General features: G+C 41.2%; 1 protein-coding gene across 2 annotated transcripts in view; it reads left to right on the top strand.

Moving 5' to 3' along the window:
- Nucleotides 1-6,026: 6,026 nt before the first annotated feature.
- The window catches only part of LOC138759006 (nuclear receptor ROR-beta-like), a 73,629-nt gene continuing 52,290 nt past the window's right edge, over nt 6,027-27,365 (top strand). For both annotated transcript variants that reach the window (XM_069928760.1, XM_069928759.1), the window contains exon 1: nt 6,027-6,268. In XM_069928760.1, coding sequence (XP_069784861.1) covers nt 6,262-6,268 — 7 coding nt within the window. In that variant the 5' untranslated portion in view covers nt 6,027-6,261. The remainder of the gene's footprint in view (nt 6,269-27,365) is intronic.

Raw genomic sequence — 27,365 nt, 5'->3', positions numbered from 1 at the left:
ACAGGGAGATCTTTTCTTTTTGCATGTGTTTTATACATGACTATCCAATCTCACTCAATCTCCTTTGATCCCTGGAGAAAACTTTGACTTTTTCAACTATACCTTGCAGTTAGAATTTCTCATCTCTGGAATCGTCCTCTCAGGTACCTTCACATTTTTCCTCATGTAAAGGGACCAAACCGTGACACAATGCTCTGACCTGTAGCCTCTCCAGAGCTCCGTAAGATGGCTGCAGAGAAATGGATCGGAGGTCAATCCACAGGATCATAAGAGTGGCAGAGAGGATCACTGGATTCCCCCTCCCCCCCATTGAAGTGATCTACGTGTATCATTGTCTGAAAATGACTGAGGGCTCCTTCCACTCTGCACACAGTATCTTTGAGCTGCTCCCATCAGGAAAGAGATACAGGAGGATCAGAGCCAGTCCCACTGAGGAACTGCTTCTTCCCACAAGCAATGAGAAAGGTGAATGACCAAAGGAACTGCTCACACTGACCATCATTCTCTCATATTCATTAAACAATATTTATTTATTAGTATTTATGAATATAAGTTTTGTTTGCCTGTATTTGTGTTATGTCTGGTTGTGTTTAGACCGATGATTCATCAGGTTGTACTTGAGTAATCAAATGACAATGAACTTGACTTGATAAAAGCATGGTGATAACATCCATTGTCCTGAAACGTGAACTCTGTCTCTCTTTCAACAGATACTGCATGCTCGACTGAGTATTTTCAGCATTTCACTGTCAAAATTTCAGGGTGAGATATTGCATCACCAATGGGTCACACTAAAACTCAAAGAAACATTGTCTGGTAGCTAGCTGCTCTTTTATTTTTGGTTGGGGGTTGCAGCATGGTTAGCGTAACGGTTAACGCAGTACTGTTACCGCACCAATGATTGTGACTGAGGTCACACTATCTGTAAGGAGCTTGTTCATTCTCCTCATGTCTGCATGGGTTTCCTCCGGGTGCTCCCACCCTTCAAAACATACGTAGGTTTTAGCTCAATTGGTGTAATTAGGCAGTGCTATGTCTATGTCTAAATTTAAAAATTAACTGCGGATTTCAGTGAACAATTTTCCTCTCAGATTCAGTCTCAACCTTTGAAGCCCAAGATTGAATATGTATTGCCAAATGCTCTCCCAATATGACAAGCCACCTTCAACAATCAAGGCACATGAAGCCCCAAATCCCTCTGTTCCATTCCAAGATGCATCAGCTAAATTCCATCATCAGTTGATAGTCTTGGCATATCCAGGTGCTGTTCCAGTCCAGAGGTATTACTTCCACTACCTGCTATACCTTAAAGTTTGTTTTCATTGGTTAATGTTCAGATTTTACTCTGTTTTGCAATATTAAGGTTTTTTATAAGGTGAGAAACTGCATTTCATATTCCATTTAGGCAGTCTCCATCCATCAATATTGACCTCTCCAAATTCCACTAAACTCCCCCCAGTGTTTTTTTTTGGGGGGGTGGCACAGTTAGCATTGGGGTTAGCGCAATGCTATTACAGCACCAGAGACCTGGGTTCAAATCCAGCGCTGTCTGCCTGGGTTTCCTCCAGGCACTCTGGTTTCCTCCCACCGTACAAATGTGAACTTGGGCCAGAATGGCCTGTTACCATGCTGTACATCTAAATTTTAAAATATTTTTTTCCAAGTTTCCCCTCCTTCCCATGTCACTCTGGCTCCATTCCTCCTCTTTTCCATTTCTTTCCCCACATTTGCCCTCTCTTCTTGCCCATCATCCTCATCTTCTATCCTCCAACTCCCCTCCATTTCCCTTCACTCCTCCTATCAAAATCCACCGTTCACAGATCACTGCACCTTTCTCCTACCATCTCCTAAAAAAATTCCATTTCATTCCCTCCTCCCACCTGTATTCACCTATCCCCTGCCAATATGTTGTTCCCCTTCTCACCCATCCTCTTATTCAGACATCTGCCTGTTTCTTTCTATTCCTAATGAAGACCCTTGCAAATTTCTACAGGTATATCTGGTATGGAGGTGCCAAAGTACAGGACAGGAAAAGACAATGCAAAGTTATGAACTTGGCCAGTGCCATCATGGGCATCAGTCATCGTGAACATCTACAAGACATGGTGTCTTCAGAAAGCAGCCTCTATCCTCAAGGACCCCCTCCATCCAGGCCATGCCCTTCATTGCTACCATCAAGAAGGAGGTACAGAAGCCTGAAGATGAACATCTAACAGTACAAAAACAGCTTCTGCCCCTCCACCATCTTTTTGCATTAATTTATTTATTTTGAAATATAATCTATAGCAATATTTGCTCCTGAAGGGCCACCGCATAACATTGAATGTTGTGACATGTTCCTGACAATAAATTCTGATTTTAATTCTTAAGGGTTTCACCCCAAATAATTGACTAGATGTGGCCTAACCTGGTGAGTTCCTCCAGCATTTTGTGTGTTTTTATAAGCTAAGAATAGTGTTCTTAACATTGACCTCAGGGAAACATTGCTTTCCGTTGTCGACCAGTCTGAATCAAAAGACGATTTACCACAATTCACCACTCTCTATCTTTAGGCAAGTTCTTTACAGCTGTTAACACTGACCCTCCTTTGAATTATCCAGCCTCTTATGTGGTACTATGCACACATTCAACTCCCTATATTGTTACTTCTTAAAAAAAAATCAATTAATTTAGTCAAACATGATCAACCTTTTAAAAACCTGTGCTAGCCTTATTAATTAAAACAAACCTTCCCAAGAGATTGGATTTTTTAAATCAAATTTTGCTTCTAAATTATTACCAATGATACTGACCTGTCAAGTGTCTGGCACCTTTAGTTTCAAGAATTGCTTCTTTTCAATGTCTCTTGTATCTCCTCTTAATACCCAATGCAACATTTCTTGCTGCCTATTCCCATCCTTTTATCATCTTCATAAATTCCATTTTGATTCTTTATCTTGATTTATACTGATAGTCTGTCCATGGTTCCATATACCATATTAGGCTACCACATAGTAGTTGGTCATTCAGCCCACTGAGCCTATGCCAACGCACAGAGCAATCCCCTGCCTAGGGCATGCATAGAAAGCTCATGGTTGATCCAGGGTCAGTCAAGAAAAGCAATATTGCCTCTGCATGACACAAGTTGCCAAAATGGCAGATCTCAAGGTGGCGATAGAGAGCCACTTCAGAGTAGAAGTTTCCCTGAGTTCTCAATGGTCAATGGATTGCACACCAGTACAGGTGGATCTCAAACCCGGCAATTGGACTGGTGTCTCCTCCACCACAGATACAGTGATTCACCTCCAATGAGAGCGGCATCCCTGGGATTATATCACAGAGCGGAAGGAAGCTTGAAGACAGATTTCACTGTCCATGACAAAGGGAACTATACAGTAATTTGCACATATAAAGCAACTGATTATATTGTGATAAAGATAGAATACATTGCTTAATCCCTACTGCATAACCTTTGGTGAGAGAATTCTTGGGCTGTTAGGCCTTTATTTTCAAAACTCTTGCAAGGTCACAGGGAGAGTTTGTACCTGTGCGAGGTTTCTCGGGCCCACGGGCTTCAAAATGTACGGGGTGTGTAGGTTAATAGTTGGACTGCACGAGCGGAGGGCCTGTCACTCTGCTGTGACTCTATATTCAATTAAAAATTAAAATTAGACACTAACCACCATTCCATCTATTTATTTTAAAGTAGATCTTTTTGTGCATTTGTGATTATGATGTTCTATGTGTGCGCATGCACACCACTCTTACACAGCACACTTACACAGCACACTTACACACCACACTTACACAGCACACTTACACACCACTCTTACACAGCACACTTACACAGCACACTTACACACCACACTTACACAGCACACTTACACACCACACTTAGACAGCACAGTTACGCATCACACTTACACAGCACACTTTCACACCACACTTACACAGCACACTTACACATCATACTTAGACAGCACATATACGCACCACACTTACACAGCACACTTACACACCACACTTACACAGCACACTTACACAGCACACTTACACACCACACTTAGACAGCACAGTTATGCACCACACTTACACAGCACACTTACACAGCACACTTTCACAGCACACTTACACAGCACACTTTCACAGCACACTTACACAGCACACTTACACACCACACTTACACAGCACACTTACACACCACATTTAGACAGCACAGTTACACATCACACTTACACAACACACTTACACACCACTTACACAGCACACTTACACATCATACTTAGACAGCACACTTACACACCACACTGACACACCACACTGACACAGCACATCAAGGTCGGGAGAAACGCTGTTGGACAGTCTGATGAGAATAAACTTGATACATTTTCCGCTACTTCTGCTTTTAGTTCTGGTTTCTAGCTTCTGTGCCAATAACATTTCTCCAACCAACTAATTCTTCTTCTGAGTTGTCGTGGATCATGTTTCTGATTTAGTCTTGAAATGCACACGTTCCGTGAAGTCGGAGGACGCAGACAGCATCCATGGGCTGAAATGGACAGTCATGTTTGCGGACGGGGCTCTTGATTAAGACTACACAGTAAAATGTGACATTACGTCCACGAAGGGGATGGGAGAGTGGCAAAGCTTTGGACAGAATGTGGGAAGAAATGTGAATTTAATTCTGGGTTTCTTTCCAAACAGTCTCGACGTCCCAGCCCTCCTCGGCCACCAAAATGTATAATTCCCACTGTTATGAATCCCATTTTCCTTATTAATCTTTGCACGTTTTGCAGAGTGTGAATTGTTAGCTGCTTTTATGTATGATGTTAAGAATCAACCACGTACGTGCAATAAAAGGGCTGGAAATGTCCAGGCAAACGTTTTTGGAGTATGACAAGCCAGAGGTACTTTTCAAACCAGTTTTCTTTCACGAAAGCTGAAATTACTCGCTTTGCTGACCGCAAAGGATTGACACCAATCCTGATTTGTGTTTGGTGAAACCGTGATCACTGATGCTTGTTTTTGGACGTGAAATGTATCGGAACACTGAAATTCTGGACGAAAATCGCACCAATGTCCAATATATAAAGACCGTTTCCAAACTATTCCAAATGAAAGAGATTGCATTTCACCCGGGATTAAGACGATGATTCGAAATAAAATTAGGTTCTTTCCCCAATGAAATCGTTTCACTGTCCTCCGGGCGTTCCAAGCAATACCTGCATTCACCTGTAATCAACGCGCTGGGAAAGAGAGGGGAAGTTTCCGTGCAGTGCAACCAACATTGATGCAAGTGCCTGCTTGTGCAGCTTAAATTGTTCGGCTTCAGCCCGACTTGCTACCACTGATCATTTGCTAAATAGGTCTGACGTGGACAGAATGGGTTGGTAAACTCAAAGAGAAGGCAGGCGGCCAAAAGTCTCTGCAACACGCGTCAAGCCGTGGCAGATGGCAAAGTATTCGCCGTTGTCCTCAGTCTCAAAAGGTTCACCCCGCCTGGGACTGGCTGGAACCCATAATTGGGTGGGGGGGGGGGGTGTAATTTAAAAGGTACCAAAATGTTTGCAAACTATGATCAATTGCCTTGTAAGTGATGCATGTATCTAATTGGTCATGCATGCCTCTAGCATGGCTGTGCATCTTAAAGTCAATGTGATCCCGTCTGCCGTCTCAGACATAAATGCATGCATCTCGTCCTGCGGAAACCTTCCCCCCTCCATTTGAACAAGGCATGCAAAAAGCCTCTGCATTTCACATTCAACAATTCGGCACCCTATTGGATCCAAAAAGTTGCTCCGATGGTGACCATGTTTTGAAGACCCTAAACTTGCACGTCTGCAAATACTTCAACATTGCACGTCAGTCAGGACAAGTGGTGGCAGAGGAGAACAAGCCTTGTGAGTCTGCGCGGAGAGAGGGGGGGGGGGCAGCAGCCATTGGCGGGGAAGCGGGAGGCGGGGCCCAGGGGTGAAGGGGCGGGGCCCGCGCGGCAGGAGCGACGCGTCACGTGAGGGTGGCTCATGCCGCGCTCTGCCGCTGAAATCTGGGCTCGAGCGGCAGGCGAGAGCGCGAGACGTTGGTCACGGCGCCGGCGGGACGGTCAGTCTGCAGCCCCGCAGCGGCGGCCGGTCGGTCTGCAGCCCCGCAGCAGCGGCGGTGGCCGGAGGGTCAGTTGTGCAGCAGCGGCGGCGGCCGGAGGGTCGGTCTGCAGCCCCGCAGCGACGACGCGCACCGGGAGCCCTCCTCTTGCTGCATGCTCCCGCCGTGCAAGCTGCAGCCATGAGAGGTAAGCCAGCGACCGGGAAGCAGTTGGCTTCCACTTTTCACCTGCAGCCATGCAACCTTCCCCAGTGGCGACTCCCACGCAGTGCCCCCGGTTTTTTAATGCATGCAGACAGAGCCGTGTGTGTCTCAAGCACTGACTCCTGCGAGTTGCACTGCTGTGACCGAGTCGCCTGCATTTCATGCCACCACGCATGGCGTTGCCCCCCCTCCCCCGGGGTTGCCCTTGCCTTGCCTGAAGGCAAGTTTGCGCTTGGTAACTTTGGCACCACGATGCAATTTACGGCTTTGGACAGGCAAACTTGATTTGAAAGGATTATTGGGGGAGCGGGCAGTGCATCTGGGCGTCCCAATGACCTAGATCTGTCAGAGCGAATCAATCCGAAGCAGGGGAATGGATGGTTCGGTCTCTGTGGATGTGCACACAGCATTAAGGCAAACCCCAGAGAGAGACATGCACTGTACCTAATGCATGCTGTAAAAAGAAATGGAACGAGCTGTCTCCTCCATGGCATCAAAGTTGAAGGAGTTTGCACTTAAAACTCTTTCTCATGAGCGGCATGGATGTGTAGCTGTGAAAGATGCACGGTGCTTGACTCCTTCTGTCAGCCCAACTGCAAAGAATCGCTTGGCGTGGACAATCTGAGCTGGCATTCAGTAAAATATTCCACAAACCTCATCTCTCTAGGTGGTCTATCAGGGCGTTGGCCAGGTTTCACCCGATGCACTGAATAAACACGGCCACTTCCATCTTTTTCCAAAAAAAAAGAATTAAATGTGGATTTCTGCAAATCTCGAAACAACAATCAGGAAACGTGGACGTGTCATCGAAGGTGGAATTGTTAACTCGGTTTCTGCTGCTGTGGGAAAGGCGTACAGTATTTTGAATATGGGATATTTCTAACATTCATACAGATAATTATGTGCCCAAATAGCTGTCATTTAGCCACACCTTTGAGGCCTATGGACTTGAGGTGTATAATGGATGGATCAGATCGACATCAAAAAAAAGTTGGTCTTGTTACCATTTTTTTGTGATGAATGTCATTAATAAGGGTAGGATTTTAGGCCTGCAATGAATCTGAGACTCAAATTAAACTAAAGCTATGTGAAATATAATTCCCTCTGTCTGCACCTGTCTATCTAGAAGCCTCTTAAATAACTGCTACTGTTTCTGCCTCTAACACTCTCCTTGGCAGTCTGTTCAAGCACCCACCACTCTGTAGAAGTAACGTTCTGCATATCTCCTTTTAACCCACCCACCCCCACTTAAACACATGCCCTTTAGAATATTACATTTTCACCCTGGGGATAAAAGATTCTGACTGTTGTGGTTAGTTGTATAGGTGCAGTTATTTTCTGATTCAACATGGTTGCTCATGTTTGCTGGTTGCTTATTGAGTGGAATGGTTTTTACAGCCTTTGCCAGGAAAGCAGATGGAATCCGGATGGCTTTGATTCCATCTGACGTGCATTAGGTACGAATACATTCTAAATGTTGCAGAAAGGAGAATTGTACTGATGTTTAAATGCTAGTTTTACTTTTTTTTATCTCCTCTTATACACTTTTTATTCAACAGGCTTTCAGACTTTTTATTGCGTAAACTGCACCTCCAAAATATTTTATGGGAGATGTCGTAACCGAATTCTTGTTTGTATTTTTCTAAATGCATGCAAATTCTGACTTTTTTAAATTCTTGCTCTTTATTGGAGGATTTTATCATGGCCAATCTTCCCTTTTTAAAGTTGAGGTGTTAAACCTCTGCTTTCTCCATGTGTAAATGTTGCTTCTTGGCTAGACCATGCAGGACACTTTAGCTGGAGGAACCAAAGCATTTACCAGCTTTCTGAGATGTCATATTGTACCTCTCTTGCACAGGTTTTTCTGGACGACTTGGATTTTTTTTTTAAATTTGCACGGAAAATTCTCTTCCTGCCAGAACATTCTGAAATAGGAGGGCACCTGTGCAATTCAGTTTTCAATTGACACATTTCAAAAAGCTAAGTCTGTGGTGTATAATTAAATAATAGTGGCTGTTGTATGAATACATTACATTTTTGAGTTTATAAAGAAATTAGATGAATGGGATCAGTACTTTAGAACATAGAACACTCTAGATCTCTATACCATATTCCTTCCAAAAAAAACCTTCTTACCTTGTAACCGTCTATTTTTCTTTCATCCATGTGCATGTCTAAGAGTCTCTGAAATGCCCCTAATGTTCTAGCCTCCAGTAGTGCATTACAGGTACCTACAACTCTTGTTTCTTTTAAAGAAATCTCCCTTAAACTTTCCTCCCTTCACTTTGTATGAATGTCTTCTGCTGTTTGCTACTCCCTCCCTAGGAAAAAGGTGCTGACTGTTTACCTTATCTACATCTCTCGTAATGTTTTCAACCTTCTAAGTCACCTCTCATCCTGCTTTGCTCCAGGGAGAAAAACCCTAGCACTGGTAACCTTGCCTCATAAGACTTATTTTCCAATTTCAGGTATCCTCCTGGTAAATCTTTGTACCCTCTCCATAGCTTCCACATCCTTCTATGCTGATGGAAGGTTGGTGGACAGCATGGGCTTGATGGGTCCAAACTTTCCATGTTCTATGTTACCATGACTCCAAAGCACTGACATGTGTGCCAAATGCATAACATTGTAGGGTGGATTGCCTAATGAAAATGCTATTTTGTATAATTAAAATCTGCATACAAGGCTCCAGTTACAGAGTTTGCTGTTCAGGTTTGTTCAGTGGTGGAGGTTTTCAATGGAATGATTGACAGCTCGAAGAACCAACAGGTTGGGAGGGAAATCTCAATGCCTTCTACAGAACTAAGGTGGAGTCGTGTTCTGTACCATCTTTAGAATTCCACAGTCAGCGAAGAGGAAAGTGGAGTTTTGCCATGAATTTTTAACATCACTACTGTAAAAACTTGGCCAAGGCTCGTGTGCTACTGCAAAGTTTAATGTGGGGATATTTGACATTGTGGTGATGTTCAGTATTTTTAGTGTTTTACCTTTTGTTAGAGCCTGAATATTTTATCCAGTTTGTGCCAGATTTCTAATGGTCAATTTGGCCTTTGAACACTGCATCTGACAGCATATAAATTAAATATTGTTACCTTTCAGTGTGCAGTAGGTATGGTGTGCCAACTGTGCACATTTCGGACTTTGGTGCCTCATTGATTTTCCTCCCCCCCCCCCCCCAGGAAACCTTTTTTTTAAAAAAAAAATGTTGACTGCTAATTTGCTGAAGTTTTTGACTGCTTTTGAGGTTGTTGTTAATCATGGGGAATTGGGTGGGTTGAGTTTTTTTTTTACAGTGATGTCATTTTGCAAGATTTTTGCTCATAATTTTGTTATCTCAATTATTGGTACCACTTCTTGTATGTGACTTGGAAAAGCAGTTCACTTCTGGCCACAGTCACTGACTGTAAAATTAGAGGTTGGCACCATGGAAATTGAGGCTGTTATTAGATACTCCTAAGACTTCTCATAATAAGACATGAAACGTGACAGTTTGCTCTTTCTAGTAGATTCGTCATAAAAATTGAGATTTTTTAAAAAAACTGACGGGAATTAAATTTGTTTCGATAATTCCTTTAACCATTAAAATAACCTGAGATTTTGATTCTGAAAATGTTTCTTTCACATGAGAAAAACAAAAGGATGTACGCCATTCTCTAGACATTTGCAGAAGTGTTGTAATAAGAAAGATATTTGTTCTCGTGTGAAGCTTATTATAAAGTGAAAGATTTTTCCTCAAGTCCACTTGGGGTCCAATTACGGATTGTTTACAGGATGTCTTGCTTAGAGCGGGGGTAATTTAAGATTTCAAATTGACTTCCAGGCATCTTGACGGAATTGCTATCCCTTTTTGATAAAGGGGCAACTTGGAAGATGATTTGTAATGTGAAGTGGGGGAAAGGTGAACACCATCTTACAGACTACATTTGTAGCAAACAGTACATTCATACTTCATGTTTAAAATCAGGCTTGAATCAGCTTTATCTCATTCAGTTTGACACATCAAGAATTTTGATTGGATCCCACAAATGGCTAAATAGTAGGCCCTTGCTGTAACACTGTTTTGATAAATTAGTCTCATTTATCGTTCTCCAGAGGGGTTTTTATCCAAGAATAATCTTTGACAAACTCTCTTTAGTGCAAAGGAAAGTTGTTAGTTTTTTTTTCCCAAGTGTACTTGAAATCTGTCCAGAGCTTCAAGCTCAATAAAAGATTTCTATTCCATTCAAAGTATGGTGCAGTTTTTAAACAAGTGCTTCATGGGTAGCTGAAGTTTAAACCAATTGTCTTGGTTATGTCACCTGTATAATTTTTCAATTGTTTTCCCTCAATAAGGTCACCAATTATTTTGTTGTAATGTGATGTACAGAAAGAATGTAATGTGATTCCTTATTTTATTTGTATGTTTAAATTTTGAATTTGGACAAGAGCAGTGTGATTATTTTTAATTCCTGCAATAGTTTCTTGAGTACCATATCAGTGGACATTAATAAGAAAATATTCATATTGATAAATTTGAGAGATTTTATCATCTGAAATTGTTCTACAAAGCTAAACAAACTTTAATTCCGCACAACTCCGATTATCCAAAATGGTTGGGACTGGGCCTATTTCAGATAAACTATATTTTCAGATAACTGGTCATTTTTTTGAAAAAACAGCCCAGTAGCAACAGCAAATCACTTAAGTGTTTAAACAACAAGGGAAGGCTTTTTAAGCATAAAATGGTGTTTCATTCTCACCCAAAAAAAACCCCAACTTGAACAAAATAAGATAAATCCAACGCCAAAAACTGAATTCTACTCTAGTTTTTCCAAAATTCCAACCTGTGACATCAGTTCAGCTCTGAAAAATTTTGGATTTCTGTTTTTTTTTCTGGCATCATCAATTATCCAAAAAAAAAAATTTTTGGAGCTGAACAAATGTCAATTCTGGGCCCAAAAAATTTGTTCAATTGACTATTTCTTGTGACTAACATCAGGTAAAATGTTCCAGAAAAGGGAATGGAGACTTGGTAAATTGCGTGCAAACATTCTGATCCACAAAGTAACTTATGACGACCTCTCAATAGCATTGTGGCTCTGGAAAGATTTTGAGTACACTTTAAAAACTAATGACATTCCTTCATGATAAAATTAGTTTGTCAAAATATGTTATTGGATAAATCCTCTACTGTTTAACAGTAAAAAAACATATGTGCTCCATGTCAAATATTACCCCTCAGAAAATTTTGCTGCATGAATTAACATTATCTAGTTATCCTATCCCGATTCTCCTGCTTAAATATTTTGTCAAACTTTGTTTTTCCAAGTACTGCTTTAACATCTCTTAATTATTTGGTTTTTCTGGAGGGCAAGAATTGTGATCACATTCATGAAGATGTCCATTAGTCTATTTAACTTGACCAGCTGACTGTATTCGACATGTTATTGGTGTGTCAGTTCATGGCTTTGCCCATCTGCCAGTCATGCAAACCCACTTGAAAGTCCTGATCAGGACTTGATTATTTCAATGGACTAAAGTTCAGATTTGTGTCGAAGTCCATGTAGTTCTTTTTTTCCTGCAGGCCAGGCAGAATTTCTACTTACCAGTAGTGCAAAAAAAAATTGCACTCAATAAAAGATGTGTATGCAAAAGAGAGAAGTGCAGTAAAATCCCTTGGTATCTGGCACCTATAGAGATTGGGAGATGCTGGTTAAGTGCATTTTCCAGCGACTTGAGATTGGAAAGATAACTTTCAAGCATTATCCACAATTCTCAAGTTCTAATTAGAACCTTGCCCTGTAATTGCTACATTAGGATCATTTCAAGATGATGTTTTACTGACTTCAACTCAAAACCAAATTTCATCTTTTACTTCATTGAATGGCCAGATGTACAATTTTGATTAAATGGAAAGACAATACTCCACCCTACACCTAACATAATGGTTAAGTGATGAGGTGTCTTGTTTAAGTTTTTTAAAAAAAAAACAACTTGATCTCCCATTAAAGAGTCAAATATTAACTTCTGAAAGACGTGGTGCCCATTTATGGACCATTATTATAACGTAGAGAATTTGGGTTGTTCTGAAGCTTTGGTGCTGTGCTCTCCAGGTTGTTGTCACTTGATTTCTCCATGTTCACTTTTGACCTCAGTGGTAGGGGTTCTGAATTAAGGTTTTTTTTCCTTCTCTTGAATTTTATTCCATCTATAACTGTTCAATTGTGCATAATGTAAACATCAATAAAATATTTTAAAATCTTTGTGTGATAGGCAAATTAATGGCGAGGTGTGCTGTTTTTAAACATATTTTTAATTTATTTTCTGCATTTTTTTTGTATGATTGAGGCTACTGGTTGAATTTTGGATAATGGGTTTTAATGTATAAAGAAGTTGATGCTAACTGCAATATATAAAATAAATATTCAGTAATGTGTATAGTAAGAATTTTTAAATTAGTCTCTGATTTTGTTTGATATCTATGAGTCAGGTGATGGAGGGGCAACAAGCATTCCTGAACCTAGTAGTATGCATCTTATGGCATCTCGACCTCATGGCAGCAGTGAGAACAGAGCTTGTCATGGGTGGTCTATATCCTTGATTGCCGCTACTCACCAATGGCAGTGTTCCATGTAGATTTTCTTGATGGTGGGGAGGGTTTTGCCTATGGTATCCTGGGCTGTGGCCACTACATGTTGTAGGGCTTTCCCCTCGGATATTGGTGCCCCAAAACATCAGGCAGCTAAAGAACAATCCAAGGTCTATGGTGGTGGGCAAAAGGAGAACATGGGATCATTTCTATGGAATATAAGGGCAGGATTTGGTCATCTGGCCTGTTGAGCCTTCTCCGCCGTTCACTAGGATCAAGGCTGATCTGACAGTGGACTCTGAACTCTTAATTACTGTATTCTACAAATACCATAAAATCCGTGTTATCTGAAATTCACGCATCCAGCAAAAAAAAAAACCAAAATAAATAACTAAAAAATATAAAGGTTTAAAATTGGCACCCCTAGTGGTTAGTTCGCCAATCACACAAAAGTCTCAAGCAACTGGCAAAAATGCTTATCTGGTATCTTGGGTACTCAATACTGGGGGTTTTATTGTATTTGTGTGTTTTGGATACATTGTAGTGGGTCTCTCACTGAATGTATTCAAAACATCATTAGATAGATTGGGCCAAAATTTCCATAGATACACTGCTCCATAGGAGAAGCAATTCCTCTCTATTTCTGTTGTAAATCTACTATCTCTAATCCCTAGTTCTAGTCTCCTTTGCCAATGGAAATAACCTCCTTGTTTCTCTCATCTATTTGTTTCATAATTTTGTATGTCTCAAGGTTCCCTTATTGTCATGTAACAAAAACAGTGCAATATTACATGGAATATGGGTGGTGCAGTTGGCGTAGCACGGTGGTTCTCAACGTTTTTTCTTTCTGCTCACGTACACTTTAAGTATTCCCTATGCCAAAATTGTGCTCTGATTAGTAAGGGATTGCTTAAGGTGGGATGTGGGTGGAAAGAAAATATTTGAAAACCGCTGTTTTAATCGTGCCTAATTGACTCATTATGTGCATGGTTTCATAACTCCAAAGGAAATGGGCCAATGACAATTTTTCTCAAGCAAAATATTTCAGTAATAATTGGGTCTAGACCAGTGATTCCCAAACTTCCCTTCCCACTCACAAACCATCAATACTAATCCGAGCACCATTTTAGCATAAGGATTACTTAGTGGTGTGTGATTGGATAGGAAAAGGTTGAGAATGCACCACCTTTGCAGTAATGGCCATCGGGACTTGGGTTCCAATCCCATGCTGTCTGTAAGGAGTTCCTACATTCTCCCCGTGTCTATGAGTTTTTCCCCAGGGGTTCCAATTTTCTCCTGCTGTTCGAAATGCACCTGGGGTGTAGGTTAATTGGATGGCATGGACTTGTGGGCCAAAATGGCCTGTTATCATGCTGTATGTCTTTTTTTAATTTAAAGAATTTGCTTTAGTCTGCTGTAAGCCACACTGATTTGTCAATGGGAGAAATACACCTCCACTGCTCCCGCAGCCACACAGTCCATTCCAAACCATCAGCAACGTGAGCTCAAGATCCAAACCTCCAACGCTATCTGGAAACCTTCAGTGACATCGGCACCTTCTCGCTTCCCAGTTCCAATACCTGATACTCTGTTCAGCCAGTCTCCCACAGTCTGCCACTTTGTTTTAAACTTTTGACCACAGCTTGTGCAGGTTCCTTGCCTCGAGAAGCCAGCAGCCCACCACCTGTGTGTCTGTATTTTCCCCCTCCTTCCTGGTTTCATCCTAGGACACTCTTTCCTCATAAGCTAATCCCTTTGTTTCAACCTGGTGAACCTCTTCCTCAAAGCCTCCAATACCTCCGACTATCTCCACACAACTAAAACTGGACTGGTGGATGAGCAGTGGATTGGATTGGCGATGCCGTACATTAATTGACCTTTGCCTTTCTCCGAAAACAAACTGGCTGAGTTTCCCTCTGAAGTGTGCATCATCTCAGGATGCACTGCACAAGCTGGCAATTTGATCTAGTATCATCAAATATATAGGAAGAGGGAATTAAATGAGCAACTATAAGGCATCATTCTCACCTGATTTAACTTAACAACCCTTGCTCTTCTGGCATAATGGAAATGTGTTGCTAATATGGGAGCAGTCCAGACCCTTTGACTTTTAGACATCTGTCAAATCACAAAGCAGATAATGTGGCTCTAATGCAAAAGATTAAGCTGTTTTACGCTTTGTTGCTAAGATGTTTAAAACGGAGGTTGAAATTTGAGGCCCTCCTGAACCATCTGCATCGCCTCACCATCCCTAATCCTATGCGGGCACCCAGTAAATAAGCAATAGCTTGGCAATTAATCGTAGTTAGTACTGTAGGAGGTGCCTGTTGTTTGTTTTGGAAGCAAGGTATGTCATGAATAAATACAATTGACGTAATGTTACCTATTTGTTTTGCCTCTCAGTGCAAATTTCTACTACATTATTTTAAAAGAATTTTATATACTATTGAATAGTTTCGAGAACACAAACCCTAAATTCTTTAGATCCAGCTTTGTGACATGTGTGAACCTTCAGACTCTTTCATTTCCCCCCAGCCACCACCACTACCTCCTTCCCATCAACTCCATCTACACTTCCTGATGTCTTGGAAAAGCAACCAACATTCTCTCTTCAGACAAGGATCCTGGTAGATCACTTTTTTTGGGAGGGAGACCCTATTGATACGCTCTGCTGCTCTTGTGGTCCTATGGATCGACCTGTCATCCAATGTACTACAGCAACTGTACCATTCTGATGCAGCTGGCCAGGACCCTCTTGTTAGAACAGGTGGTGGCTGATGGCCTTGCTCATTTCACTCTTTTAGCAGTCACTGTTGTACCTTCCTGGCAAGTGAGGAGATGTGTGTCCATGGTGGGTGACCACTTAAGTGGACGCTGAAGAACTTGGCGCTCTCTACTCTGCACCACCAATAAGAGAGTTACGATACCATAGTCTGTTTCCCTCGCCACATGTTTTAGCCCTATCCTCTGTGTTTAGATGTATTGCTTGTTCTGCTCATGGCTAGTTTGTCATTCATAGTTCCACACACCAAGATCGATCACTCCCAGGATCGATTTTTCACTGGAATTGGGTATTTACTGGGACAGGATCCAGTGGAAAGGAACACAGTCTGAACGCCACGTCAAATAACGTTGTTTCACACCGGGAATTAATCACCTCTACCCCTACTCATATCCTTGGTGTTTGCTGATGCGCTGATTAAAACCAGTGGAAAAGGACAGCAGAAAGTCACCCATTTCCAGTTGAAGGTAGAACACTCCAGTCCCCCGCGCATGAGTTGAGTTCAGTGGAAAAGCAATTAGTGTCCCAGTTAAGGGTGGCCCAGTGGAAATGGCTCAAAGGGCTTCCTTGCCGGGACACTGCACAGCCAATTAACTGGGATGCCAGTGGAAGGGGGGCTTCTGTTACTTGCAGGAAATGCAGTATAGAAGTGTGAGAGAAAGCTGTTAATTAGAAAGGAAATACTGTGTGGGCTCAGGGTGAAAATTAATGGAATGGCATGTGGCTATTTTCCTCTGGCAAAGGCCAGGGTGGAAGAGAGTAATAATGTGATGCAAAAATTGAGCTTCTGGAGGAACTTGGCAGGTCGGGAAGCATCTGTGGAGGGAAAAGTGATAGTTGCCATTTCAGGTTGCCCCTCCAAAAAATAATACTAATGTGATTAGCAATTTTTCTGACTTCTGTGAAAACGTTTGAAGTGCTTGCATATTTTGCTGGAAATGACTTCCATTTTAATTTGCTGGAAAGTATAAATAACTTGAAAATGGCTAATAGAAGTGTGATGGGATAAATAATTCTCTACAAAATAAATCTGCCCACAAATACTCCCCTTTCTGAAGGGTGATGTGACTTTAGTCTTGTCTAGAAGACATCCTTTTTGATAGTTTCTGAGAATTACACAAGGCAGAATGTGCCCTTTGTGGAATATTGAATGAATTGCAACAGACAGTGTCAGACATTTCATTATTATGTCACTTGTACTGAAAGTTCAGTTAACAGTGTGGTAAACCTGTGGAAAATCTGTTAACAGAATTCCATTATGAGTCTAAGACTTGCACAGAAATGAAGCTTCCAAATCACAGATCATAAGACCACAAGCTATAGGAGCAGAAGTAGGCCATTCAGTGCATCGAGTTTGCTCTGCCATTCCATCATGAGCTGATCCGTTCTCCCCATCAGCCCCACTCCTTTGCCTTCTCCACTTAATCTTTGATACCCTGACAATTGAGATACCTATCAGTCTCGGCCTTAAATACACCGTGACTTGGCCTCCACAGCTGCCTGTCGTAACAAATTCTAGAGGTTTGCCACTCTGGCGAAAGAAACTCCTCTGCATCTCTTTTAAATGGGTGCACTTCAATGCTGAAGTTGTGCCCTTTTGTCCTTGCTCCTCTACAGTGAGAAACCACTTTGCCATATCTACTCTCTCCAGGCCTTTCAACATTCGAAATGCTTCTATGACAGACCACTTGACTGAGTCTATCCTTGCTAAATATCAACATAATTTAAAATGCACTTGTTTCTCAACGACTGCATCTTCGTACCTTTGCTGGTTTGCCTATGGTTATTTAATGCAAAGCTCAATAAATTACAGATGTGCTAGAAGGGGAGGGAGGGATTGCTGGTCAGGAAAAATATCTCATCTGTGTGGTCAGGACAGCCAGGAGGGTGTAAGTAAAAACATCATGAGATGGGACCGGAGAAGGAGTCACCCAGTACTAAGGAGTAACAGAATGCAGATGTGACCTTGTACACTCAAGATAAGCTTTGCACTAACAAGAATGATGTGCAGCAAACTAACAGAGAAGGATAGCAACAGTTTATTCATTGGACAATGTCATGGTATGATCATTTACTAAGTACGTATCCTGAGGTATAAAAAAACACCACTTGCTGATAACGGCAGAATGCGCCTTCTCCAACTAACACTGTTAGTTGCAAGTGTTACAATCCGGCAATAAAGAACAAAGAACCTTGATTTCGACTCAGTCTGGTGTTTGACTCACTCATTCATGAACAAAGCAGACCTAACAAGGGTTTGTCTTCAGAGGCCACATGGATGGTATTGAGGAACAGGAAAGGTATGACCACACTGATAAGACTGTATTATAGTCGGAGAGAATTGGAGGAGCAAATCTGTAGAGAGATAGCAGTCCGATGTAAGAAGCAGAAAGTGTGGTAGTAGGGGATTTTAACTTTCCGCACATTGACTGGGACTCCCATACAGTACTGTGAAAGGCTGGATGGTTTGGATTTTGTGAAATGTATTCAGGAAAGTTTTCTAAATCAATATATAGAGGAACCAACAAGAGAGGATGTAGTACTTGATCTGTTGGGGAACAGGTCGGGTGACAGATGTATGTGTAGGTGAACATTTTTGGTCCAGTGACCATAATGTCATTAGTTTCATGTTAATTATGGAAAAGGATAAATCTGATTCCCATGTTGGGATTCTAAATTGGAGGAAAGTAAATTTTGAGGAAATGAGCAAGGATCTAGGAAGAGTGGATTTGGAAATGTTGTTTTCTGAGAAGGGTGTGTTGAGTAAGTGGATAGTCTTCAAAGGTGAAAACTTGAGAGGGCAGGATTTGCATGTTCCTGTTAGGGTTAAAGGCAAAGTTAACAGGCATAGGGAACTCTGGCTTTCAAGGGATACTGGCAATCTGGTTAAGAAGATGAGGGAGGTGTACAGCAAGTGTAGGCAACAAGGAGCTAATGAGGTACCTGAAGAGTACAGAAAATGCAAGAAAATACTCAAGGAAATCAAGATGATGATGTTGCTCTGGTAGATAATGTGAAGGTAAACCTGAAGGGTTTCTACAAGTATATTAAGAGTAAAGGGATAGTAAGGGATAACATTTCTCACTTAGAGAATCAGAGTGGTCAACTCTGTGTGGAGCCTTACGTAATGGGGAAGATCTTAAACAATTTTTTGCATCTTTATTTACTCAGGAAACTGGCATAGTGCCCCTAAGAAAAAGGAAACAAAACAAAGTGTCATGGAAAATATGGAGATTAAAGAGGAGGCGCTTACTGCCTGACAGCAAATAAAGGTAGATAAATCCCCTGTGCTGACTGTAACATTCCCTTGGACCTTGACGGAATCTGGTATAGAGTTCCTAGCAGATATATTTTAAAATGTCCTTGGGCACTGGTGAGGTGTCAGATAATTGGAAGGTAGCTCATATGGTCCCATTGTTTTAATAAAGGCTCCAAAAATAAACCAGGTATTTATAGGCCAGTGAGCATCATGTCAGTAGTAGGTAAATTATTGGAAGGAGTTCTGAGAGATGGGATATATAGGTATTTGGAAAACCATGGGCTGATTAAGGACAGTCAGCATGGCTTTGTGTATGGTAGGTTGTGTTTAATGAGATGTAGAGTTTTTCAAGAAGGTAGATGAAGGAAAGGCCGTGGATATTGTCTACATCCTTTGACAAGGTCCCACGTGGAAGGTTGGTTGAGAAAGTTAAGACGGTAGGTATCTTTGAGATTGTAAACTGGATTTGAAATTGGCTGTGTGGGAGAAAACCGTGGTAGCGGATGGTTGCTTCTCAAACTGGAAGCCCGTGATTAGTGATGTGCTTCATTGTTCCTTTTGTATTTATCAATGATCTGAATGATAATATGGTAAATTGGATCAGCAGATTTTCTGATAACAAATGGATGGGAGGTGTTGTGGACAGCGGGAAAGATTTTCAGATTCCAGAGGGATCTGGACCAACTGGGAGAATGGGCCAAAAAAAGGCAGATGGAGTTTAATGCAGACAAGTGTGAGGTGATGGATTTTGGAAGGGCAAACTGTGGTAGGACATGCACAGTAAATGTTAGGGGACTGAAGTGCAGAGGAGCAGATAGATCTGAAAATACTGATAGATTGTTCCCTGAAGGTGGTGTTGCAGGTGGGCAGGGTTGCAAAGAAAGCTGTTGGCATCTTGGCCTTTATAAATCAAAGTATTGAGTATCAGAGTTGGGATGTTTTGGTAAAGTTGTTTAAGACATTGGTGAGGCAAAATTTTGAATAGTGTGTTCAGTTCTGGTCATCTAACTACAGGAAGGATATCAATAAGATTGAAAGAGTGCAGAGATTTACTGGAATGTTGCTGAGTCTTCAGGAGATTTTACAGGAGAAGATTAAATAGGTTGGGACTTTATTCCTTGGAGTGAAGAAGAATGAGGAGAGATTTGATAGAGGTTTACAAGATTGAGAGGTATAGACAGAGTGGATGCAAGTCGGCTTTTTCATTTAGATGAGGGAGATAAATATGAGAGGTCATAGCTTTAAGCTGAAAGGAGGAAGGCTTAGGGGGAACATTAGGGGAAAATTCTCCACTCAGTGGTGGGAATGTGGAATGAGCTGCCATCTGATGTGAATGCAGGCTTGATCTTGTTTTAAGAATATATTGGATAGATACATGAATGGAAGAGGTCTGGAGGGTAATGGAATGGGAACAGATCAATGAGACTAGCAAAATGGTGGTTGCATGGACTAGCGAGGCCGAATAGCCTGTTTATTGTGCTGTCGAGTTCTATGGTTTTATTTAAAAGCCATATTCTTGACATATTGATATGTCACAGTATTGCACAGTATTTAATTTTTGGCCTTGCATTCAACTGGAAGGAAAAAGTTGCAGTTAGAACCAGGAGTTGGGAATTTTTAATTTGTATATTAGAGGCCCAGTTTCCATATAAAGTAAAACCTTTGGTGTCCGGTACTGATAGGGATAAATGCCAGAAAAGTGAATTTTCCGGTTGCTGGATATTGCATGTTGCGTGATTGGTCAACAAACTAACGGCAACGATTTTAATCTTTTATTTTTTTTTTAGCTATTTATTTTCAGTGATTTATTTTTGGTGGAGGGCCAGTTGCTTGAGGCTCCTGCTTGCTTGAATTCAAGATATGAGGTTTTACTGTGTCAAAACTGAAAACTGGAATTTTTCCCTCTGCTGTCTCCCATAAATGTGATTTTTCTTGTAATTTGCTATTTTGATTAATTGGGACTATCCCACTTTCTTTCACTCTTTCACCAAATGACAATTCAGGGCTACACTGGGGGAAAGAAAGGGTTCTTATAAATAGAAGAAGCTTCCCATCTTGTCCTCAGTGAAGAGAATAAGGAGTGAGTACTCATCCCATTTGCACTTGTTATAGTCATTTTCTGCATGACCAGAATTGGTATTTATCACCACCTAGAGTGCAATAAGCAAATTGCATCTATATCATAAAATGATCAACTTTCTTTCTCTCCCCAACATGTTTTCAGTGGACCACAGGATGTGTGTTCTTTCATGCAGAATGTTTTGTAAAAAGATTATGATAGGTTCTTTATGAATAGCAATCAAACAGCATTTCCCTGACATGTTGCGTCTGAACACCTATATTTTTCACCCAACCAAGTAATGGGGGTGAAGTTCCTCTGTTGTGAATCAATTAAAAACCAAGTCAAATTTTGTCGTGTGTACCTCTCTACAGGGAGCCATCAGTGATCAGAAGGTACTACTCCAGCACCTATGGGGATTAGTAGATGCCTGATAAGAGAATTTTGCGTGATTCACACACTAATCACAATGGGGTACCAATTTATTTTTTACCTATTTATTTTCCACAATTTTTTTTTACCGGTTGCTTGAAGTCTGGATGACCGGGCTTTTATTATACCGAGTTTTCATCGTGGTGCTGTTATCATACAGATGTTACATTTTTTCGGTGCCATCTACTACTTTGCTCGGGATCCAATCAGTGTAAACAAGGTGTTGGGTTATAAACTCCCTATTAGGGCAATCTGGTATGGAGGTGCCAATGCACTGGACACGAAAAGGCTTCTGAGGGTTGTAAACTCAGCCAGTGCCATCATGGGCATTAGTCTTCACTACATTAAGGATGTCTTTAAGAGGCAGTGCCTCAAGAAGGCAGCCTATAATCATCATCACCCAGGCCATACCCTTTCCTCACTGCCACCATCAGGAAGGAGGTACCGGAGCCTGAACACGTACTCAATTTTACAAAAGTTGCTTCTTCTCCGCCGTCAAATTTCTGAACGGACAATGAACCTCTGGACATTAACTCACTGTTTCTTTTTTTACACTTGTTTTATTTTTAACTCTTGTATTTACAGAATTTTAATATATAGTAACTTTGCACCTCACTCTGCAGCAAAACAGCAAAGTTCATGGCACATTTTCATGTCAATAAACCTGATTCTCAGCGTTGTTTCTTTCTTCTTCATAATACTGAGGACTTTGTCAACCTGGAGAGGGTGCCCAGAAGATTTACAAGGATGTTGGCAAAACTTGTATGTGGTGGGGGCTGAGCTTAGGGAGAGGTTGAGCAGGCTGGGCTTTTATTCCTTGCAGCACAGGAGGATGAGGGGTGATCTTGTATGCAAAATTGAGAGGAATAGATCAAGTGCCCAGACTAGAGGAATTGGTAACCAGAGGACATGGGTTTAAAGTGAGGGGCTTGGGGTGCAGATTTAATAGGTGCCTGGGGAAGCTTTTTTAACAGAGAGAAATGATTGTATGGAACAGGCTTCCAAATGAGGTAATTGAGGCATGTAATATTGTAACTTTTAAGAAAAAAATTGGATGGATAGAATAATGTGGGCCAAATGTAGTCAGGTGAGACATTTTGGTTGCCATGAGCAAATTGGGCTGAAGGGCCTGTTTCCATGCTCTTTCTTCATAATAGTTTGATCTGCTGATGTAATTCTGCAGTGCAGAAGTTGACTGTAGCACAATTCTGCTTTCCAAGAATAGGTTGTCTAGTTCAACAAAAATCCCCTTTCTACATTTTAATGACTATCTCCTCTGCACTTGGAAATCCTGACACTAAAGGACAGGGAAGCATAAATTCCAGGCAATTTTTCACTTTGTGCTTATTCCCACTGACCTGTCATGTTTACATTTTGGAAAGGATATTCTTGGCAGAAGGGAAGTTATTCAAGCTCTCCCATGTAATCTGTCTGACATTTTCAGCTGGCAGCGCACTGGAGGTTTTGTCTGTAAAAACACAAATGCTGAAGGAACTCAGCAGATCTCACAGTGTCCATAGGTGGAAAGATATACAAATCACGTTTCTACCCTGAGTTCTTCTACCTCTACCCCCTATGGACACTGCGAGACCTACCGAGTTCCTGTAGCATTTGTGTTTTTACTACAGTCACAACGTTTGCAAACTAGTGTTTCAGCTTTTGCCTGTGTTGAGCCCATTTTGTTTCACTTTTCATCATTTTAATTTTTTGGGAGATGTCCCTTTGCCTCCCTTACAGTGGCTGCCATGGGGGGACCATTCGCCAATTGGGGGATTCCAGAGGAATGCTCTCCTTTCCATCATCTGACCAGTCCAAAGTGATCGCTTTGAAGCGTTGAGAGCCACATTTACATTCTTGTGAACAGATTATAGTGAGCTTGCATTGATTGATATGGAGCAGTTGAAATATTAAGGCACGACTTTTTCAATTATTAAATGATTAGTAACGGCATGCAATCATTTTTTAAAAATTACCGCTTTTGGCACTTAATTGCATTGCATTGTAATTCATGTAATTTTAAAGCCATTTTACATTTGAGTGGTTTCGTATATTAGTCCTGGTATAATGCCAGAACTAAACTGAGCTGCATCATCAGGATCATATTGCCTTTGGTACAGAGTTCAGCTTTCAAGAAGAAAGAAGTGCAAAGAACTTGAAGTAATTATCTGCTCACAGCAAGAGAAGTGCCTTATTCAAGTAGAAATGCATGGCTGCAAGAATTGTTTCTTCTTGTGGCCATACATTAAGAAGCAAAACAGACGGCTTGACATTTTAAAGAGCTATTTACTTCCTTTGCTACTCAGCTTTGAAAAGGCAGTGTGTGGTTTCTGTGCACGCCAAATAATTCACATCTCCCTCTGTGCCAATCAGCCACATCTCTTTGGTTTGTGGGTGCTGTCTCTGACAGTTTCAGATTGCTGTTCTCAGCAAAGACACGGAAAGTTGTTAAACTCAAGGGTTTGTAATTAAAATAGAACAAAGTTCTTATTGATGGTACACACTGATGCGGTGGGGGGCATTTAAGGCAGCAAAGGAGGAATATTGAAACCTCAGCACCAAATGAATACTGAGATGTCCCCACAAACCTAACAGCTATATCAAGTTCAAAGAGCCGCTGGAGGAACTCAGTGGTTCAGGCAACATCCATGGGGGAAGAGACTGGCAATATTTTGGGGTGTGGACCCCAAAACATTAACTGACAGTTTTTCCCCTTGGATGCTGAGTTCCTCTAGTAGCTGTTCAATGTTCCAGTGTCTGCAGCTTTTGTTTCTTAATTTAACATATTAATTGTACTTCTGAGTGAACTTGCACCACATTATTATCATAGTCAGTACATAATATTGGCCACTTTGCACCCATTGCTTGAGATGCACTGGGCCTGTTGTCAGATTCTTTGTGCATGGCATTCCTTGTTTTGCATGCCAGGGCAAAGGTTAATGGTATGCCACGTCGAGGCAGCTAGCAGAGTAGCTGCCTTGCAACCCAGGTTCCATCCTGACTTCCAGTGCTGTCTGGGTTGGGAGTCTATATTCCCCCATGACCATCAAGGTTTCTCCTGGTGCTTCAATTTTAGTCCATGTCCCACAAATGTGTGTTTTGTCAGGTTAATTAGTTGGCATTGATTGCTGCTGGTCCGTAGTACCTGAGGGGAATGAGGGTAGACGAGAATAGGTTAAGTTACGATTGATGGGAGAAAAAAAATAGGAACTTGATTATCAGCACACGATTTGGGGTGAAGGGCCTGTCCTAGTCCTGCGCCTCTCATTGGCTGTGACTCCATTGCACAGGCAAATAGAGAATAAGTATTAAACAAAAAAATTGTGATTGTAAGAAAGCATCATACTTCATAAGTGGTTGTTCATTTATGAGAGGTCAGATGACTTTCAGAGGGTCATGAGACTTTGAAACTTTATGAAAATATAGACGAAGCGGAGCCTTTGGATATGTTTTAAGGAGAGGGTAAATTTTTGATTATTCAAAGGGTGAAAGTTTACCACATGTTCAGGTGAAGGTTTCAGTCAGATCAGTCATGATGGTATTAAATGGAACAGGAAATGGGAGGGACTAAATGCCTTTCAGATTTATTGGTCTGAGTACATACATGAGAAATGAAATCCTGAAGCAAGTTCACAACTTCAAGTACCTTGGATCATAGGTAACATCTGATGGTAAATGCAAAATGGACATTTATAGAAATGAGAAACATCCTAACAAACAAGAAAATAACAATTGACATTCACCTTGGAACTTACCTTCTACGTTCGTCCTACATTGATGTATGGTTGTGGACCATCAAGATGCAATGGAAAAAAGAATCAATGCAACAGAGATGTGGTTTCTCAGAAGAATGTGGTGCATATCCTTTACAGGCAGGATAACAAAGAACAAAAAAAGCTTAAAAGAATCAGAAAACAGCAATTAAAATTCTTTGAACACATGCGAAGAGATAAACTTGAACATTTAGTTACAATTGAAAAGCTGACAGGAAAAAGCAAATGCAGATAGAGACTGAAAATGATGGGCAGATTGGCATCGTGGTTAGAAACGGGGGAGGCCACAACTACAATTTGGAGGGTCAGAGACGGTGATGGATGGAGGGGCATCACCTAGGCCGAATGGCAAGACACCGGAACGTGACATTGCATACAACCCTGAGATTCCTTTTTCATGTGGGCTTGGAAGAACAACCACACTGAGGGGGGGGGGGGGGAAATAAATTGTAGACAGTGTAAAACACGTAAACAAATAAAGAACTGCAAACTGCCAATGCAGAGAGAACAAAAAAAAATAATTAAAGTGCACATAAAAGTCCTTAAATGAGCTTGAGTTTGTGGTTGAGGACTCTGATGGTGGAGGGGTAATGGCTGTTCCTGAACCTGGTGGTGTGATTCTTGTGGCACCTGTACGTCCTGATGGCAGCAGTGAGAACAGAGTGTGTACTGGGTGGTGAGGGTCTTTGATGATTGCTGCGGCTCTCCAGTGGCAGCGTTCCTGTAGATGTGCTCAATAGTGGGAAGGGTTTTGCATGTGATATCCTGGGCTGTGTCCACTACCTTTTGGATGGCTTTATTCTCAGGGGTATTAATGTTTCTATACCTGACAATGATGCAGCCAGTCAGCACACTTTCCACCACACCTCTGGAGAAATTTGACAGGATTTCTCTTGTCATGCCAAACTTATACAAACTCCTTAGGAAGTAGAGGCACTGATGTGCTATCTTCTTTATGCCATTGGTGTGTTGGGTCCAGGAAAGATCTTTCAACATGGTGACTTCCAAGAACTTAAATTTGCTCACTCTCTCCACCTCTGATTTCTTCAAATGATCACTGGATTTAAACCTTTCCATTCCTGTTCTTTGTCCATCTATTCATATGATTAGTGACATCCTGGAGGTGATGGAGAATGGGGTTGACACAACAATTTTATCTAGCTGTTATCAAATCTAAAGTTGACCACAATCCACAAGATTGTGCATTTGTTTGCAATCTTCAGCTTCTCTAAATTAAGGAAAACCCACTTTGGCTGGTTTGTATAATACTTCTGTTCTCATTTAAGTAAAAGCCTAGTTTTCTTTTCACCTCATGAAACAAATCTTTCTGTTTTTCATGTAGTCAGTAGGAGAGAAGAAAGAAACCAAAAAGACCCTGCTTTACAGGGAAGGTGGGTCTATAAACTTTGAGTAGAGTCTTAGAAGGAACATAGCCAAAAAAAAAGGACAATCTAAACCATTTGCATTAATACTCTGCCTCTATTTATTAATTTGAACAGGTAGAGCAACAGACTTTTCATCTAAATGCCATGCAAGAGAACTTGCCCATAGAAGTGGCATTATTGACAATATAGATTTAATAATGGGACTCAAAAGTTGACTCTCTGCACTAAAGAATGTTTTAATGTATGTTGTATAGATCCAATTAATTTGAATCCCTGAGTTGTTTTGACTTGAAGCATATAATTGTATATACGTTTAGATGATGATTATCAGTTTGAGATTCATCAACGCAATCTATCAATGTTTGTGACAATTTTACAGGTAGATGCAGTTCAGTTCAAACCTTGCAGCAAAGTAATGCTGACAGCTTCCTCTGTTGAGAAGATAAGATACAAGAAAGCTGTACACGCAGAGTACTCCAGGCAGGGATTGGTCCTCTGTTAAGAGGCTGCATACATCTACTTTTGCCAGGAAGTCCAGTTTCACAGAAGCCATTATATATTTCATTAAAAGGAGATCGACAATTTCTCCCATTAACAAGGAATAATGGGATGTCGATGAAAGTTGTTAGTTAATCTGTATATTCTTTGTTTCTACATTTATAATGTTCTGCCTGTTATTTACAAGCACCAGTGCTCACTCCTGATGCAATTTAAAACTTGTTTAAAGCTAATTTTCCAAGATGTGATGAGTTTTTTTTTTAGTGTGTCAATTGTGCAGATACATTTGCCAATGAGCATTAATTACTTGGAAGTGAAAGTGAGGCC

The sequence above is a fragment of the Narcine bancroftii genome, chromosome 3 (genome assembly GCF_036971445.1).
Source record: "Narcine bancroftii isolate sNarBan1 chromosome 3, sNarBan1.hap1, whole genome shotgun sequence".
Lineage (NCBI taxonomy): Eukaryota > Metazoa > Chordata > Chondrichthyes > Torpediniformes > Narcinidae > Narcine > Narcine bancroftii.
The sequence above is the reverse complement of the archived record's forward strand: the minus strand, read 5'-3'. Positions and strand labels throughout refer to the sequence as shown.